Source organism: Phycodurus eques, chromosome 10 (genome assembly GCF_024500275.1).
Source record: "Phycodurus eques isolate BA_2022a chromosome 10, UOR_Pequ_1.1, whole genome shotgun sequence".
Lineage (NCBI taxonomy): Eukaryota > Metazoa > Chordata > Actinopteri > Syngnathiformes > Syngnathidae > Phycodurus > Phycodurus eques.
In genome coordinates this window covers 29,291,730-29,307,938 of record NC_084534.1, presented here as the reverse complement: position 1 = coordinate 29,307,938, position 16,209 = coordinate 29,291,730, and the positions used below count along the sequence as shown (strand labels likewise).

The window sequence follows — 16,209 nt, the reverse complement described above, 5'->3', positions numbered from 1 at the left end:
GAGGACGTCTGCACGTGACCGGCGGTCTCCGCCGGACAAAAGCAAAGTCGCGTGCCTGCCGCGTACTGATGCGGACCTTCAGTGGTCGACGCCGTGACACGCGCGCACACACAACGTTGCCGGCTTCAAGGACACTTGTTGGTGTGCGGCGCGTGTGCGTGTGCGTGTGCGTTGTTGCCGGGACAAGACGGCTCGCTCCGGAGACTCCCAGACTGTAAAAAAAAAAAGCTTTTGTTTCGTTTGCTTCGATGCTCTGTTTCATCACTTTGACAGCAGAGTCGGCTTTCGAGAGGTCAAAACACAAACCAAAAAATAATTACTTTCAATTCTTTTCCATTTTAGTTCGTTGTTTGTTTGTTTGTTTTGAATAAATAATGTCCCTGATTTTCCGGTTAAAATTTGCTCAGTTGCTGTCAAACACGAGACAGGGCGCGCCTCACCTCCGATTGCGCAATCTCTCACAACTAGCACACTTCAACAGCACCACCTGTTGGTCATATTACTGCACTAAACCTCGGCGGGCTATTGGCAAGTGCCTCTTCTGTCTCTCTCGACCACTGTGATGTGATTTTTTTCACACACTTTTTGTTTTGACACGGGCCGCCTCACGTGTTTAATATTTGTGTGTTCCATATTTAGTTCAGCTGTTTGCATAAAAGCGCAGATGAAACGCGTGTTCGGCCCAGATAGGACACGCCCCATTTTTGAGCCGCGTGCCGACGGCGGCGCTGAGCTAGGAGGGTCAAAGCGGTCGGCGCGTTTCGCACGTGCGGGCAAGAAATGGCTTCGGGCCGCGTTCGCTTGCGTACGACGCCGGACGATGGCGACGACACGACCGGGAGTCATCTTTGTCAGGCAAAAATATTTTGGGGACTTCTTAAAAAAATGTTCCGTCGTCAGAGCGCACGCTTTGGCGTTGAGCAAAAAGTAACTGGTGTTGGGAAGAAGACTTTGGAAATGCATTTGGCAACAATTTCAAGGTACTCTGTTAAAAATGGCGTCGTGGAACTATCTCAATGAGTAATACGACGAATTCCATTTGATGACGAGCGCATCAACAGGACCGTCGGATGGTTCCTTTGCGCGAGGCCGGCGGCCATGTTTTCAACAACAAGGCTTTCAAATTCCGAAGGGGCTCGAAATGTGCAATCGGCTTTAAAACGTGAAAAGATGTTTCAAATGGGCTTTGGAGTCGAGATTAGGGTCGCGAAGTTTTGGAAGTCATCCAAAATCAAAAGTAAGATCACACGACGACTGGCGTGCAAATACTTTCGCATCGAGTAACTTCGTTCATGATTCGTGAACGGTAAGTGACGTCATCTCGGGGAGGCTGATCGCGGAGGATCAGGCGTTAGGACCCGGGGGGAGCTCGTAAGGCTGGCGGTACGCAGCGCGTGCGGGGACGGAAACCGGAGATGTGCTCTTACAAAATAAGAGCTTAGTTTGGAAAAGCGGAAAAAATAAAATAAAAACGTTTGACTCATTAAAAATGGCAATAATGAGTGACATTCTTATGAATAATTCCTTATTGTTCATTTATGACCTGTAAAAAAAATATATATGGGAATGAAGTTACAATTTCCATCCAACTATATTTAAAAAAAATGTTTTTGAAAAGGGCAGTTCACACACTAAAATAAAAATATTGCACACATTAATCAAAATTATAGTGACGTTCTGTTCAAATCTTTGATCAAAAAAAATCTTTCTTTCTTTCTTTGCCTAGTTCATTAGTACCTTCCTTTCGTTCCTTTTCATTCCCCCTGCCAAGGTTTTTTTTATTTTATTTTTGTATTTTTTTAAATCTTCGTTCTCTTACTTTGAAAGTCTCCGGGCCGGAATCTCCCCCGATCTGCTGGCACGCGCGCGCCTCTGCCTGACGCGGGCGCGCGCGCGGCTGTCAGTGGAGGTGCGCGAGCCTCCGACAGTCAGTCGGTCAGACGACCAGTCAGTTCGCGCACGCACACACGCGCGAGGAACTTTGAGGCGTTTGTCGCAAATGTGACAAATTTGCTCATTTGTGTTTTTGTCTGACTTTTTTTTTTGGTGGGGGGGGGGCTACGATTGCGAGGAGGCGCGAGCATGTGAGACAAGTTGGCGAAAGAAAGGATAACGCAAAAAAAAAAGAAAAAAGAAGAGATGGACGCGGGGGGTCACGTGATGCTTTGGCGCCTACTTTTCTTCTTCTTGGCGCCTTTGGGACGCACTGTTGCGCAATTTTTCCCGGGTGAGCTCACAAAATAATCATGATAACAATGATAATTGTACTCGTTCTTTGTCATCATTTGTCAAATTGAAATGTGTTCATTGTTTTATTGTCTTATCGTTGCCACGTCTGGCTTGCATGCCGTGCGGGTCCGGGAGCACCTTGCCGGCGGTGGGGGTCCCTCAAACCGCCGCCGCCGCCGCCCAAAAACAAAACAAAACAAAACAAAACAAAAGTGTTTCATGAAACTGCCATTTTTATTGCATCACATTGGAGAAAAACGTTGAAAAAAAGAAGAAATGATCTCTCTCTCTTAGTGTGTGTGTGCAAACTTTCCTGGAACCTTTTGCTTGGTAGTCATCCCACGATTGCACGAGGCACATGCAGCCCCCAACCCCCCCCCCCCCCCCGCCCCCCCCCAATCCAACCTTCCATGCCCCCCAAACCCTCAAACCTCAAAGAATATTGTGACTCTTGTTTACATGAACAACATTTCATTGGTATTGTTGTGACTGCAACGTAAACGGAGGTCGATTGTGAACGATGCTCGAATTCGTGCGGATTGCACGAAACGTTTTGTGCGTGTTTCGGTGGCTTTGGACGAGTTGTTGCATCTGCAGTGCGCTTTCGTGGCGCAAGGGGGCGAGAGTGGCCCATCAGATCTCACACACACACACACACACACACACAGCACACACACGTTAAGGTCTCACACTAAAACTGGAGATTTTTCCACGTTTCCAAATTGGAATAACCCAAAAGTAATGACTTTAATTCACATTTTCTTTTGCTGATTTGAGCAAAGCACAAAACACGTGACATGATGTTTGGTCATGCAATTCTTGTGTATGTGTGTGTGTGTGTGTGTGTTATATGAATTAATTGTATGCCACCGAGTCGAGACGATATGAATTAAAGTCGACGTTTACAAGGTTGCGTTGCTCTAATTGTATTTAATAGTCTAATCGTTCAATGAATTGATTGAATATAAAGTGCTTAATTTAACTCGATCATTTTCAAAGCAATATTTTTTCACAAAATCTTTGCGGAGCAAGGCTGGTTAATATCTTTCTTTTTTTTTAATGTAGATGATTTCTCATGACCCAAAAGGTCATAAAAACAAACAAAAGCAGACAAATCATATATTCGTCTCAATATGTCGCCGCATCTGCTTCAAATGTATTTGAATGCTTGTTTCATGGAAAATTTGCGTCTGCGATATTTTACGATTTACGCCGGACGAGATCGTACGAATGAAAGTCGCGTTTTGTGCGCGGCGGCGCTCCCGTTTCCGAGTCGGGCGAGTCCGGCGGCCTTTTATTGTGGGCGGCCCGCCAGCCCGGCAAAGGAGACGTGCTCGCCGACACCGATTTGGCAGCAATTTGGGAAGAAATTGCCTTTTGGTGTGCACGTAATGTTCCAGTTGCGCAACAAAAATCAAAGTGTTGTGTTTATTTTCATTTTCTGGTGCAAATATTGATGAAATTGCTTTGAAGTTTGCCATTTTTGTTCCCTTTGAAAAGCGTGCGTGTGCACTGAGTTGACCCACTCGGAGAGCTTGAATTGGGCTCGTTTTCCTGGAAACATTTCAGCTGTTTGTGTTCTTTGCGTGCGTGAGCCTTTGATTTCCGCCTCGAATTGTGACCGTTGCGTGGAAATATTTCTTTTGCGTTTGGAGAGCCGCGTCGAACGCACATCGCGGGCCTCGAATTAGTCATTGTTTCGTGGAAATATTTGGCCTGCGTGTGTTTGCGCGGGCCGCCATTTTGGAAGCACGCCGTGCTCCTGCTTAAGGCGTCCCTCCTCCTTCTCGTCTCATTGAAATGTTCGCTGTCGTGTGCGAATGTTGAGCGTGCGACGTGTGAGGCGCGTGACTCCGAAAGCGCCTTGCGGCCTTTTGAAGGGTTGGCTAACGACGGCGCGATGACGTAAAAGTTGACCTTGAGAAGGTACTCGGCGGCGACCTCGGGGGAGGTCGCGCCTTTGGAGTCGCAATTGCACTTAAGGAGATTCGTCGGCCGCCGCGTGTCGTCTCCTTGACGGCCGGGGAAGAAGGGAGGGAGAGGAGGCGGAGGGATAATGAACGCCGACGGAGAGGTCGCCGGGGACGGAGAAAAACACGGCGGCCGAGTCGGCGTCGTTCGCCATTTGTTTTGATTATTTTTTCTGGAACCTAAGCCGCTTATTTGCTGAAAAACTCACCTGATTCGGTGTTCAGGCCAAAGCGATAAAAGTAGTACTTCGGCACCAGCTCGTGGCGTCTCGGCGCCGAGAAACAAGCTTGTCGTGAGTTGAGGAGTTTCATTTCGACAAAAGTCGGGCTTTGCCGCCATCTTGTGGCATTTTGCTGTCAGGGAAAAAAGTAGTGCTTCGCTGCCATGCGAGGGAACCGTGTTGAAGTGAGTGGGGGCGCTTTATTTCGACAAAAGTCGTACCTTGCTGCCGTCCGGGTCGGCATTCCGAATGACAATTTGCTCTCGGTTGCTTCACTTGGAAAATTGAGCCTGAATAAATCATTCAAATCAATCTCACGACACCTTTGTGCCGAGAAACTCCGTTGACGTCAGTCGAGGAGCTTCGCTGGGACCAAAGTACCGCTTTGACGCCATCTTGCGGCGTCTTGGTGCCAAGTAACGAAGTCAACGTGAGTTGAGGCGTTTATTTGGCAAAAGTAGTGCTTTGACGCCATCTTGCGGCATCTTCCCCTTTTTGGAGCGGCGGCGTTTGCAGATTTTGGCTCATCGCGGCAACGATGTACTCCAACGCGTTCCTTGGATTCGTCGATTCCCGCCAAACAAGCGGCGAAACGTTGGCCGCGATGATTGCGCAACTATCGGAAACTTAAGTGCAGACTTGAATCCTGTTCGTTGTCCGTCCGTCCATTTTCCACACCGCTATCTTCGGGCGAACCGGTCGCCGGCCAATCGCAGGGCACGTAGAAGCAAACGACCAGTCGCGCTCACATTCCCATTTCGAGTCGCCAATGATCGTTTTTGGGATGCGGGCGGAAAAGCCACGCGGGCGAGGCGCGGGGAGAACATGCAAACTCCACCCGGGCCGGGATTTGAACCCGCAACCTCACGGCTGTGAGGCACACGCGCCGGCCGTGCCGCCTCTGTTCGTTTTGATTTCTGTGATTAGAGAAAAATAGCATATTTGTTGACGTTCGTCTAATTCTGCTCTTATTTTTATTGGAATGAACAAATTGAAATGAACGTCGACCGAAAGTCGACGTTCATGTTAAGTCCAGGAGAAAAACGACAATTTTCCATTTTTAAACTTCTTTCTGTAAATAATTGATTGCAATGAATGCATTAAGGTTGGTGCTTGAAATATACGCATCCTGTCTATTTTTCCCATTTCCCTCACGTTGACATCTGCGGCTTTTTTTCTCTCCACATTTGAAGGCCACGGTCGCCGATTCCCGCGCACGCTCGCCATTGAAGTACGCTCTTCCGCACGAAAGCCGCGGCGGCAAATTGCGGGGCGCACTTAGCGCTCTCCCCGCTGCGGCATCGGCGGACATAACGGAGACGTAAAACACTGGCGAGCGTCCGCGAGTCAAGTCGTCGCAATCGTTGAGGCGGCGGCGTCAAGTGACAACGTTCGGACCTGGAACGCGCCGCCGGTTCAACTGCGCGCCGTCGGCGAGGATTTGACACTTTTGAAATTCCATTTTTACATTTTAAGATTGGATTGGAAAAAGGGAAAACGATCGTTCGTATTTTTCAAATGAATTGGAAACAGGTAACATTTCAAGTCCAGCAATAGCGTGACGCATTTCGAATGGATTATTTCGACGTGTTTTTGCTTTTAGTTGAAGCTGTGGACAAAAGCTCCATTTTAAGCGGAGCTTAACGTCTGCAGAAGACGTCGGACTTCGATGCGGAGGATTCACTCCAAAGCGGCCCGGCTGGCGTAACATCGTGACGGAAGAACCCAAGTGCAAATGTCGTCAGCGTGCGTTTGCGCGCAATGCTGTCGAGCGCCCGTTTTGGCATGAAAAGACAAACGCTTGCGTGACGAGAGACGCACAAGGAATGAAAAAAATGTTTTTTGGGGGATTTGAATGTTTGGAGATAAGAGCGTGTTCACGGGACAAATTAAACTTGTGTCACAAGGCACCGCTCCTTTTTTTTAACTGCCCTTTTTAAAAAAAAAAAAAAAAAATCTTCCATATTTAAGCACAATGTTAGGTTCAAACTGTGCATAATGTAACAGCGGCTTTAAATAATACCAAATATACTTGAGGAAGAAAATGTGGGTCGTGTTTTTGATGAACACTTCGACTTACAACACGACTGCATCATCGTGCTGGCGATTCGGCAGCGTTCGGCGAGTGTTAGCCGCGGACGCTAATGAAGCGGCCCGCTGTGCCGCCGATCGCACGCTCCGTCGTGTGCGTGCGTGCGTGCGTGCGTGTCAGACTGCGGAGACGCTCGTGTGAGGGTAACAAGGCCCTTGTCTTATTGTCCAAGCCTCTCGAGGTCCTATTAACCTTTGCTGAATGCGTGCACACACACACACTTAAGTGTGAGTTAATTGGCCGAGGCAAATATTGTGCGGTAAGTTCAAGCCGCCGTTGCGCAGCGTTGCCCGAGGAGTCATTGTGCGTTCGCGTGTGCGTTCTCGTTTCGACGACGCGAAATGTGGCGAGCTCGTTCGTCGCGACGACGCGCACAGAAATGCGCAAAATGGAACAGGAAGTCAGCCATTTTGGTCTGAAGCAGCTATTTCGTGCTCGGACGCCGTTCTCGCCCCGGCCGTCGGATTCGCCGATGGAGAGGAAATTGGGCGGACGTGTCTGTAATGGCGAGACGCGTGGAAAAGTCTCAAAGACCCGCGCGCAAAAGGAATCAGGAAGTCCGCTATTTGGCTCGGAAGATGCCATTTTACATCGGGACGCGCGAGCCCCCCGACACCAGTTTCTCCTCATGACTTTTCTCTTGTCCTTTTTTGGGTCGGACTTCACTCTAAAACCAGTTTCATTTTTGCAAATGTTGGCGTTGCGTGCGCTAGCGCTGACGTGTTATTAGGAATCCCGCTCGTGTTCGAGGCAGGACACGCCCCGCTCCAACACGATTGGCAGCAGGATCTGATCGGCTGCTGTATCTTGTGCAACCCACCCTAATCTTAACCCATCGTCACCGACCCTGATCCCAGCGTTGACGCTAAATGAAGCATTAACCAAAAAAAGAAGCCCAAGATAGCTCAGGCACGCTCGTTAGCACGTTAGCGTGCTTGGCCGCTAACGAGCTAATGAGGGCGAAAACAGCCGCAAGAAGACGAGGATGGAAAGAAAAGGGGATCATTGACTTCCCCTTTAAAGACGACGGGATCTCTGTTCCGGCGAACGCCGCGGCCGTGCGCCCGCCCGTTACGGTCAGCGGTTCGACTCGACTTTTTCTTTTGTGTGCGTGCGTGTGAGCGGCTTAAGCCAAACGGAAGCGAGCGTGTCCTCGGGCTTTTACAAGCGGAGGTTCTGACCCGAGCCCGAGGCGAGCCGTCCCGGTTCGTCAAGGAGATGACAGGCGGGCCCGTGTGTGCGTGAAGACCGGCCTAGCCGAAGTGGAGGTGAAGACAAGTCCCTGAGGTGCTTTTGTGCGCGCGCGCGCGTTCCACTCGAGCACCTCGGTCTAGACCGTCTGTCAATCGGTTAGCCCCCCCGCCGGCTCGTCCTCGGCCCACCATGCGGCTGCTGAGACCCAAACAAAACATTCTTGTGTCAAGTGTGAAAGCGCAGGAAGCGGAGCGAAAGGAATAATCCACAATGTCAAAAACAAAGACCCCAAAAAGGATTCCTTTGAATTTCTCTGGTGGGATTTATATTTTTGGGATATTGCGAGCAGCTGTTTTAGAGCATTTTGACCCAACTTTTCAAGACCCGCAGAATCTTGTGAGCACCAAAACTAGCAAAGCTCTTCTTTCGAGTTCCGATTTGGTTCTGTTCCTTAGTAATAAGCTGCGGAACGTGGCCTGCTCTCACCCAAAACGCCGCTTGTTGTCAAGCACAAGTGACTTTGACGCAATTTCTTTTGGCTTCTTTGACACCGACTGAGAAAAAGCCTTTGAGGGCAAAATCATTCATTTCAATTCAAACAACTAAGAAACACGTCGTGAGCGACGCTGACTCAGCGCGCGGCTCGATTTGAACGTCGGCGGCTTTTTTTTTTTTTTCATATATACGACGTTCGCTATTCACTCCCCATCGTGACACACACGTTCTACCGCGTACCGCGACACACACTCTCAACTTGTCCGACTTCCGACGTGTTGGCCTTTCTCTCCCTGATAATTAATAGTCCACGATAAAAATCAACGTGAGGGGGAGGGCGCCCCCAGGCGGCCGCATGGGTCCAAGGTCACTGACGGGTTAGCCGGGGTGTACGAACAGGAAGTAGGCCTGTGACACAAATGAAACGTACCCAGTTTTGAAAGGTGCGTGCACCTGTCTGAAAGTATAAATATAAAAACACACACAAACGCACGCCCCCGGCCACAACTGTCCTTCCTCTCTGTCACACACACACGCACACACACACGCGCACGTACACAACACGCACGTACACGCACGCACACCCTGACCCGCTTTGCACAGTGTGTAACCTCAGATGACAAAAAGAGAGAGACGGTCACAATTGCAGTCGTTCTTCGCTGACGATAAATAATATATTTTGTGCGAGCCTGGTAATATCGTCTGGTTACATGTGTTGTGGCACCGTTTGTGTCGAAGTAGCTGTTGCTTAAAGGGTTAAAACACCGAGACACCGATGCTAATTGTTAGCCGGTTATGTGGCGTTTGCTATTGTCCGTTAGCATTAAGCTAGTGGGGGCGTTTCCTAAGCCAAAGTCGGTTGGTTGTTTTAACTGGACAATGAATAATTCCCTTCCTTGTATGTTGAGTTATCGAGTGGCATCAACAGCTTGAAAAAGCTGCGTCACTCTTATCTCAAGGCGCCACCGTGCATATTCGCGACTCGCCGAAATTTCAGACGCGAAATGTTTCCGCCGAAAAAAGCCCAAAAGTGCATTTTCAGTTTTGGACCGAAATACTTTTGTCACGAAAATAAAAACCGACAGAAAAGGATGTTGTTATGAGGACGATGGTGATTTTCGTTGCCAATTTTATTTGAATGTTGTACAACGCAAAAAGAAAAAACAAATTGTCTCGAAAGCAGCCGGCGTTTGCCAATTTAAAAAGGGTTAACACGGGCCGATGAATTAAGCGGGCCCTCGTGTTCATGCCGCACGACGAGTGTGCAGTGGTCCAAACACTTGTTAAACGTGGCGTCGACGTGCTTCATTCGACGTGTATAAACGTCGTTTCAACCGAAATACTGATTAGCACAGCTTTTTATTTCCTTTCTTTTATATTTTTTGTGGTCTTTTCTCCTCCTGACGAGCCCAGAAAAAAAGCCTATCCAGTCAAACAAGTCGTCTCCTATTCGAGGCTCCTCGAAAATGAGGAATAGATCCATCAAATAAAGGCCCGAACTCATAAAATGTGTCAGCTCAAGATGATCGGCACGTGCGCGCGCACACACATACCGCAATAACAATCACAACACGTCCTTTTCCATGAGAATTTTTTTGGGGGGGGAAACAAGACAGCCTGACCGGGGTGGGGAAGAAAATCAACCGTGTTCTTGCATGACACATCCGTCACGTTCAGTGAGAAATCGATTGTCATGACGTCACTGCAAAAAGCTGGATGGGAGCTTCGAAATAGAAATATTCCAATCCGTCGTGTCCTTGACACCCCCAAACCAGAAAAACAGAGGATTCACCAAAATGAACGACACCACAGGAAACAAATATTCACCTTGGGTCTGGAATGTATCCCTAAAAATCAATTGTTTTCCTGCCGTGGCATTCTATTGAGTCAAACAGCCATTGAAATCAACAGTGTTCTTCTGACGTGAACGTTTTTGTAGCAGTTCATGGGACTTCCTTCATTCAAGCGCAGAAAATTCCCCTCCGGAAAAACCATCTCAAAATCACTGGCGTTCTTGCCGTGGCGTGGTGTCGAGTCAAGGAGCCAGCAAAATCAACGGTGATCTTTACTCCGAGCAGGAAAACAGGAGTCATTGCATATAAGCAACACACGGCATGCAGAAAAAAAACGAAATTGGCCCATCGCTTCACACTTATGACACCCATAAAAAAAAAAAAAAAGGTCTTGCTGATCTTTTGACTTTTGTATAAACGCCGAATCAGCATCAATCCCTGTGTGTGTGTGTGTGTGTGTGTGACAGGGATTACGCGTGTGTGTCGTGCCAAATAAAGCCCCCCTTGATTCCAACTCACTCGGCAAGTGCAGCCAGATAATGAGCCGTTTGAAGACTTCAGAAGTCGTCACGGCGACGTAATCCTCAAGTCGCACGAGGAGACCGACGACAGTGACGGGCGTGCGTGTTATTGAGCTGAGAGAAAAAGTGGATTTTGGGAAACAGAAAAACAATGACCGCAACTTGTGTGTGCATGTGTGTTGATGTTTAACCACACGACGATGAAAATAAGCTGTGTGTGTCATTGTCTTTCTCTGGCTCATGTGGAACCGAGGGTCACAAGGTAGCCGAACGCAATTCATTCAACAATGTACAAGCACACACACGCCACGATTAGTGTGTCTTTCAGTCCAGCCTTTCCCAGCCACCGGTATGTCTCGTCTATGTCAGCCACGTCCACGCGGGGGCTCGTCTTTCCAAGACAGCCCATCTGGCTCCTTCTCCTTACCGGGCTTCTGTTGCGTGAGGCATTCTTTTAGTAGGTGGTCCGTGGGCGCCGTCTTCTTGATGTATTCTTGGAGAGCTGTTGTTTCCTCTTGGATTGCTCGCGAGTCCCCAACCCACCCCCGCCCCCTCTTTCCGCTTTGTGTACAGCCTCAGGATGCCGGACTTGGGGTGGATTGTCAGGAGCTTTCTTGTCTCGATGTCAGCGGCTCGCATCTCTTCCGGTGGCCGGGGTATTGTGTCAGGGCACAGGCGCGAATAGCCTGGATCTTATTCTTGCCGTTCAGCTGACTATTCAGGATCTGCCTCACCCTCTTGAGCTTTTTGGCCGTGGCTGCCCTTCGAGCGGCCTCCTCGCCGTTGCCGTTTGCCTGTGGAATTCCAAGGTATTTGTTGCTGTCCTGCACATCTGTCATGCTGCCCTCAGGTAGTTCTATCCCTTCGGTTGTTAACATCTTCGCTCGTGCGGTTGTCGTTCGCCCGCGCTTATCCGGTCCGAATGACATTCCGATGTCTCTGCTGTACATCCTTGCGAGGTGGATCAGGTCGTCGCCGTCACACTCGTCCTTGGCGTACAGCTCGATGTCGTTCACGGCGAGCTGACCGTTGTTCCGCTCCTGAACCGATACCAGAAACTACTCTTGGTTCCGATCTGACAGAGGGGGTTCGGGCCCGTACGGAACAGCAGCAGGGACCGAGCGTCTCCTCGGAATATGCCCCGTTTGACGCTCACCTCTGCAACCGGCCGTCGGTTAGCTGTATTAGAATAGACTTTAAAGTTCTGCTATCTGTCTATAAATCACGAAATGGTTTACGTCGTGAAAAGATGAAAGAAATGCTCGTGGAATACAAACCCAGTCGGGCTCCGAGAGCCGCCGACTCAGATCAGATAACGAAGCGCAGAGTCCAAAGCAAACACGGCGGAGCGGCTTCTCGCTGCGATGCCGCCGGCAAATGGAATAAGTTGCTCAGTTGCCAATAGAATTGAAGTCAGCCCCGCTTTTCTCTTACTTTTCTCTGACTCTCCACTCATGTTTATCGGATAAGTAATAAATGGCGTTTAGTTGTTTACCGCGTGTGTTTTGTACATGTGCTGACCCACTTACACACGTGCGCCTTCCTTCCCACGGCGTGGGCTCTTTGTTAGCAGATATTAAATCAGCTGTCAGCGAGCACGCCGACGTCTTTAAATATTCCCATTAAGCCGCTTAAGAGCATATGCCGACGTACGCACGCGACGTGATCTAAGTGAGCAGTAAAGAGAGAGTTTAGAGCGCCCGCCCGCCGCGGGCGTCCTCCTCCCGTCCCGGCTCAGCTCGGCTCGTCGGGTCTGCGTCTGCGACTCGCTGCCTCGCGTCGCCGCGCGTTAGCGTAAGTTCACGCGAAGGCCGCCGATAGCTGCGCGGCTGCCTCGGGCGGGTATTATCTCGTGTGCGTGCGAGAGCTCGTTGTTGTTTCTTCGTTTGCGTGATTTTCCAAATAAAAACGAGGATCCGTAAATTCACGTGAATATTCATAACGGGCCCCCCAAAAATATTAGCGGCGGGCATTGGCATGTCTGTTGTCGAGCGATACCGGCCACTCATGCCAGAGTCGCATCTGCCCCACTTGCACACTGACTGAGGAGTATCTGCGACATTTGCACAATCGACATTGTCCCAAATGATCGCGCTACTCGTCACTTTACACCGCGTACGCTCCTTGAAGTCCTTTGCGCAACGGTCATTGGACCGGACTATTGCGAGATTAGTCCTTCAATCTGCAATTGTGCATCCTTTTGCACAATTGTAAAAAAAAAATACAAAAATAAAATATGGAACCGGCACTACCACATAACTAGCAACCCTTTCTTGCTCAGTGACTGTTTTTCTCAATGTCTTTATTTCTCAAAGTGTTCTCTGTCAATCGACGGTCTGTTGTCGTAGCGGAGCGGCTCCGACGACCGGAGACAAATTCCTTGGGTGTTTTTTGGACATACTTGGCAAATAAAGACGATTCTGATTCTGATTCGAAAGCCTGCCCGGTAACACGTCGGAACATCACGTAGACTCCCCCAAAAGGCCCGCCGCCATCGTCACTGGCAGCATTCGGTGCCCGCGTGACCGACATGCCAGCTGCGTTCGCATTATGCACATTTCCTTACACACGTCCAAATAATGCCTGCGTGTGTGTGTGTGTGTGTGCGCGCGCGCGCGTGTGAGCATATGTGTTGTGCGGATGAGTGAGTCCATGTGTGCGTGTGTGTGTTTTGTGTGTGTGTGTATAAGGGTGAGCATGAGTGTAAGATCATGTTTGTGCACGTGTTTGTGTGTGCATGTGTAAATGATTGTGTGTGAGTATGTGTGTGTTTGTTTGTTGTGTGTTTTGTGTGAGTAAGACTGTGTGTGTCTGTTTGCACTATTGTGCATTTTGTACAATAGTGTACAATGGTGTGTGTGTGTTGAAGAAGTGCGAAACAATATAACAAATTGTGAAACACAAAAACAAAATCAGAAACCCTTTTATCAAATTCCAATTACGGACACCCGGAAAGGGGCGGTCCCATTTCACAGACATTCTTGGAAATCCCACTGCCTTTCTCGGCAAGAGCCGCCCCGCTTCAACAAGGCAAGGGTACGCCGTCCATCCCAAATAGCGATTAGCCCCGCACAGCGAGCCGTTATAGGCGTCTGATGCTGTACATACAATATATTGGACTTGATCACATTTCGTAAAGCATAAAAAGATGGATTAAGAGTTAGGGAAGAAGCCGGTTGCGAGAATTCAAGGGAAAGCGTGGACGCCGCCGGCTCGTACCGAGCGAGGGATCGGCCTCGCGTACATTCTGGTCACAAGCTACGCTTTTCGTCGACAGGCGCGTTATACATGAGGACTATAGTTGAGCATCGACGTTAAACAACGTTTGACGCTTTCCGTACTATTCGAATGGCTTGAGCCGAGGCGACGCGGCGGCAAGGCCCGCGAACGTGGACGCGTGCCCCTCCCCCACTGAATATCGGCGTTGCTGCAGTTGATATCTTTCCTGTAAATTCATCACTTTGATTTTGTTGCTTCCTAACAAGATGAGTGAGGGCGCGCTAAATGCTAATTAGGCTTCAGGCACGTTGACGAATTCATCGCAACGTTGGAGGAACGTGCGGAGCCGGCCGGCTGCAGGTTGTTTTTACAGGCGCTGGGAGGCTTGGGCTGGATTTATTTGGATATTTCAAGTGAACACATACGCACAACACATATTACACACACATCACACAAACACATGCGTGCAAACACACACGTACACACACAAGTGCACACGCAACCACACACAAAACAAACACACAATTCGCACTTACACGCACACAACACACACAAACCAGGTAAACACAGGCACATTCACACACATGCGCACACACACACACACACACACACACAGACACACCCTACCCCTACATGCTGACAGACACACACACGTGCACACTCTCCAAACTTTCCCACGCACGCAGCATCTGGACGTGTGTGTTGACGCAAGCGTTGCCGCTACAGAGCATCAGCGATGACATCATCGTGTCGTCCCGTTTTATATATTTTTCGTTTTGGGACTGAAATGCTGCCGATGGTCCGAAGTGGGAAGAAGTTAGTTGAAACTAATAACTGACTTGAACCACGCCGAGACCACCAAATCGAACTTGCGCGTACGACGCTACGTTAACTTCCGATTTTTTGCGATGACGGCTCTTTCCGAACGACCCGGTTCACGGGCGACCGGTTTTATGAACGCTTTGGTTTATGAACAACTTTTTTTCTGACGCCACACGAACATCCACGGCTCCGTGCTTCAGATATCTTCGTTTATTTGTGCCTAAAATGGCTGCCACCTCCCACGATGCAATGCAAAAGCCACACTGCATTGTGGGAGGCGGCGCCCAGAGGCGAGTAGTAACGCGTGACATTTATTCCGTTACATTTACTCAAGTAACATTTTCCCGTAAACTGTACTTGTCAGAGTACTTTAAACGCACCGTACTTTTTACTTTGACTTGAGTATTTATGTGAAGAAGGATCAATACCTTAACTCCGTTACAATCATCGACATGCCGTCCGCTACTTTTATTTATTCGTTCTTGCGTGTGCGCATCTATTTTTAGACTTCCACATAGGGTGCCTGTTGCACCGATCAAGCGGGATCACCAACGCCATTTGACTCCAGTTCACCAATCAGACGAGACAAGGCAGTCACATGACCGCGCACCTAGCTTTCGCGAGCCAATCAAAATGACTCATTTTGGGGGGAAAAACAGCCGCGCGACTGTGTTTATTTTACAGACTCCGAAAAAACAACAGCTTTGTCATGCAGGTCTTACACTGTGACTGCCCGAACTTGGATATTTCGGCCCACTTCTAACTTGAGAAAACACCTTGCGCTAAGTTGCAGATGTTTCTATTGTTGTTTTGGCAATGGATATGGCAAAATGAGCCCTATCCTATGGTGTCACACACGCACACACAATCACAATCACTCCGTCTGGTCAGCAAACAACTTCTTCATGAAGTCATTTGAGCGAGTAAAGCAAATAACGTTTCTGTAGGGCCCAATGTATGTGTTGTTGATTTTTGGGCAGTTCAAAATTGAAATGGCGGCTGGTGTGTGTCAACTCCCATATATTATCCATCCATCCATTTTCTACCGCTTATCCGAGGTCGGGTCGCGGGGGCAGTAGCCTTGGCAGGGACGCCCAGACCCCCCTCTCCCCAGCCACTTCATCCATCTCTTCCGGGGGGATCCCGAGGCGTTCCCGGGCCGGCCGAAAGACGTAGTCTCTCCTGCGTGTCCCGGGTCGTCCCCGGGGTCTCCTCCCGGCGGGACGTGTCCGGAACACCTCGCCGGGGAGGCGACCGGGAGGCGTCCGAATCAGATGCCCCGGCCGCCTCATCTGGCTCCTCTCGATGCGGAGGAGCAGCGACTCTACTCTGAGATCCTCCCGGATGACCGAGCTTCTCTAAGGGAGATCCCGGACACCCTGCGGAGGAAACTCATTTCGGCCGCTCGTGTCCGGGATCTCGTTCTTTGGGTCACGACCCGTAGCTCGTGACCGTAGGTGAGGGGAGGAACGTAGATCCACCGGTAAATTGAGAGCCTTTCGGCTTAGCTCCTTTCCATGGGAAACATTACCTCGGTTTGCGAACGTTTGAGTTTGCGAACGGGGTCACGGAACAAATGAAATTCGTAACCTGAGGTTCCCCTGTACGTGTGTAAAACCAAACCACATACTGTGATTTTAAAAATCTGTTAGC

General features: G+C 49.4%; 1 protein-coding gene across 10 annotated transcripts in view; it reads left to right on the top strand.

The window, feature by feature from the left end:
• The first annotated feature begins 1,940 nt into the window (after positions 1-1,940).
• ptprt (protein tyrosine phosphatase receptor type T) overlaps positions 1,941-16,209 on the top strand; it is a 138,434-nt gene continuing 124,165 nt past the window's right edge. For all 10 annotated transcript variants that reach the window (XM_061688123.1, XM_061688122.1, XM_061688121.1 and 7 more), the window contains exon 1: positions 1,941-2,227. In XM_061688123.1, the coding sequence (XP_061544107.1) occupies positions 2,140-2,227 (88 nt within the window). In that variant the 5' untranslated portion in view covers positions 1,941-2,139. The remainder of the gene's footprint in view (positions 2,228-16,209) is intronic.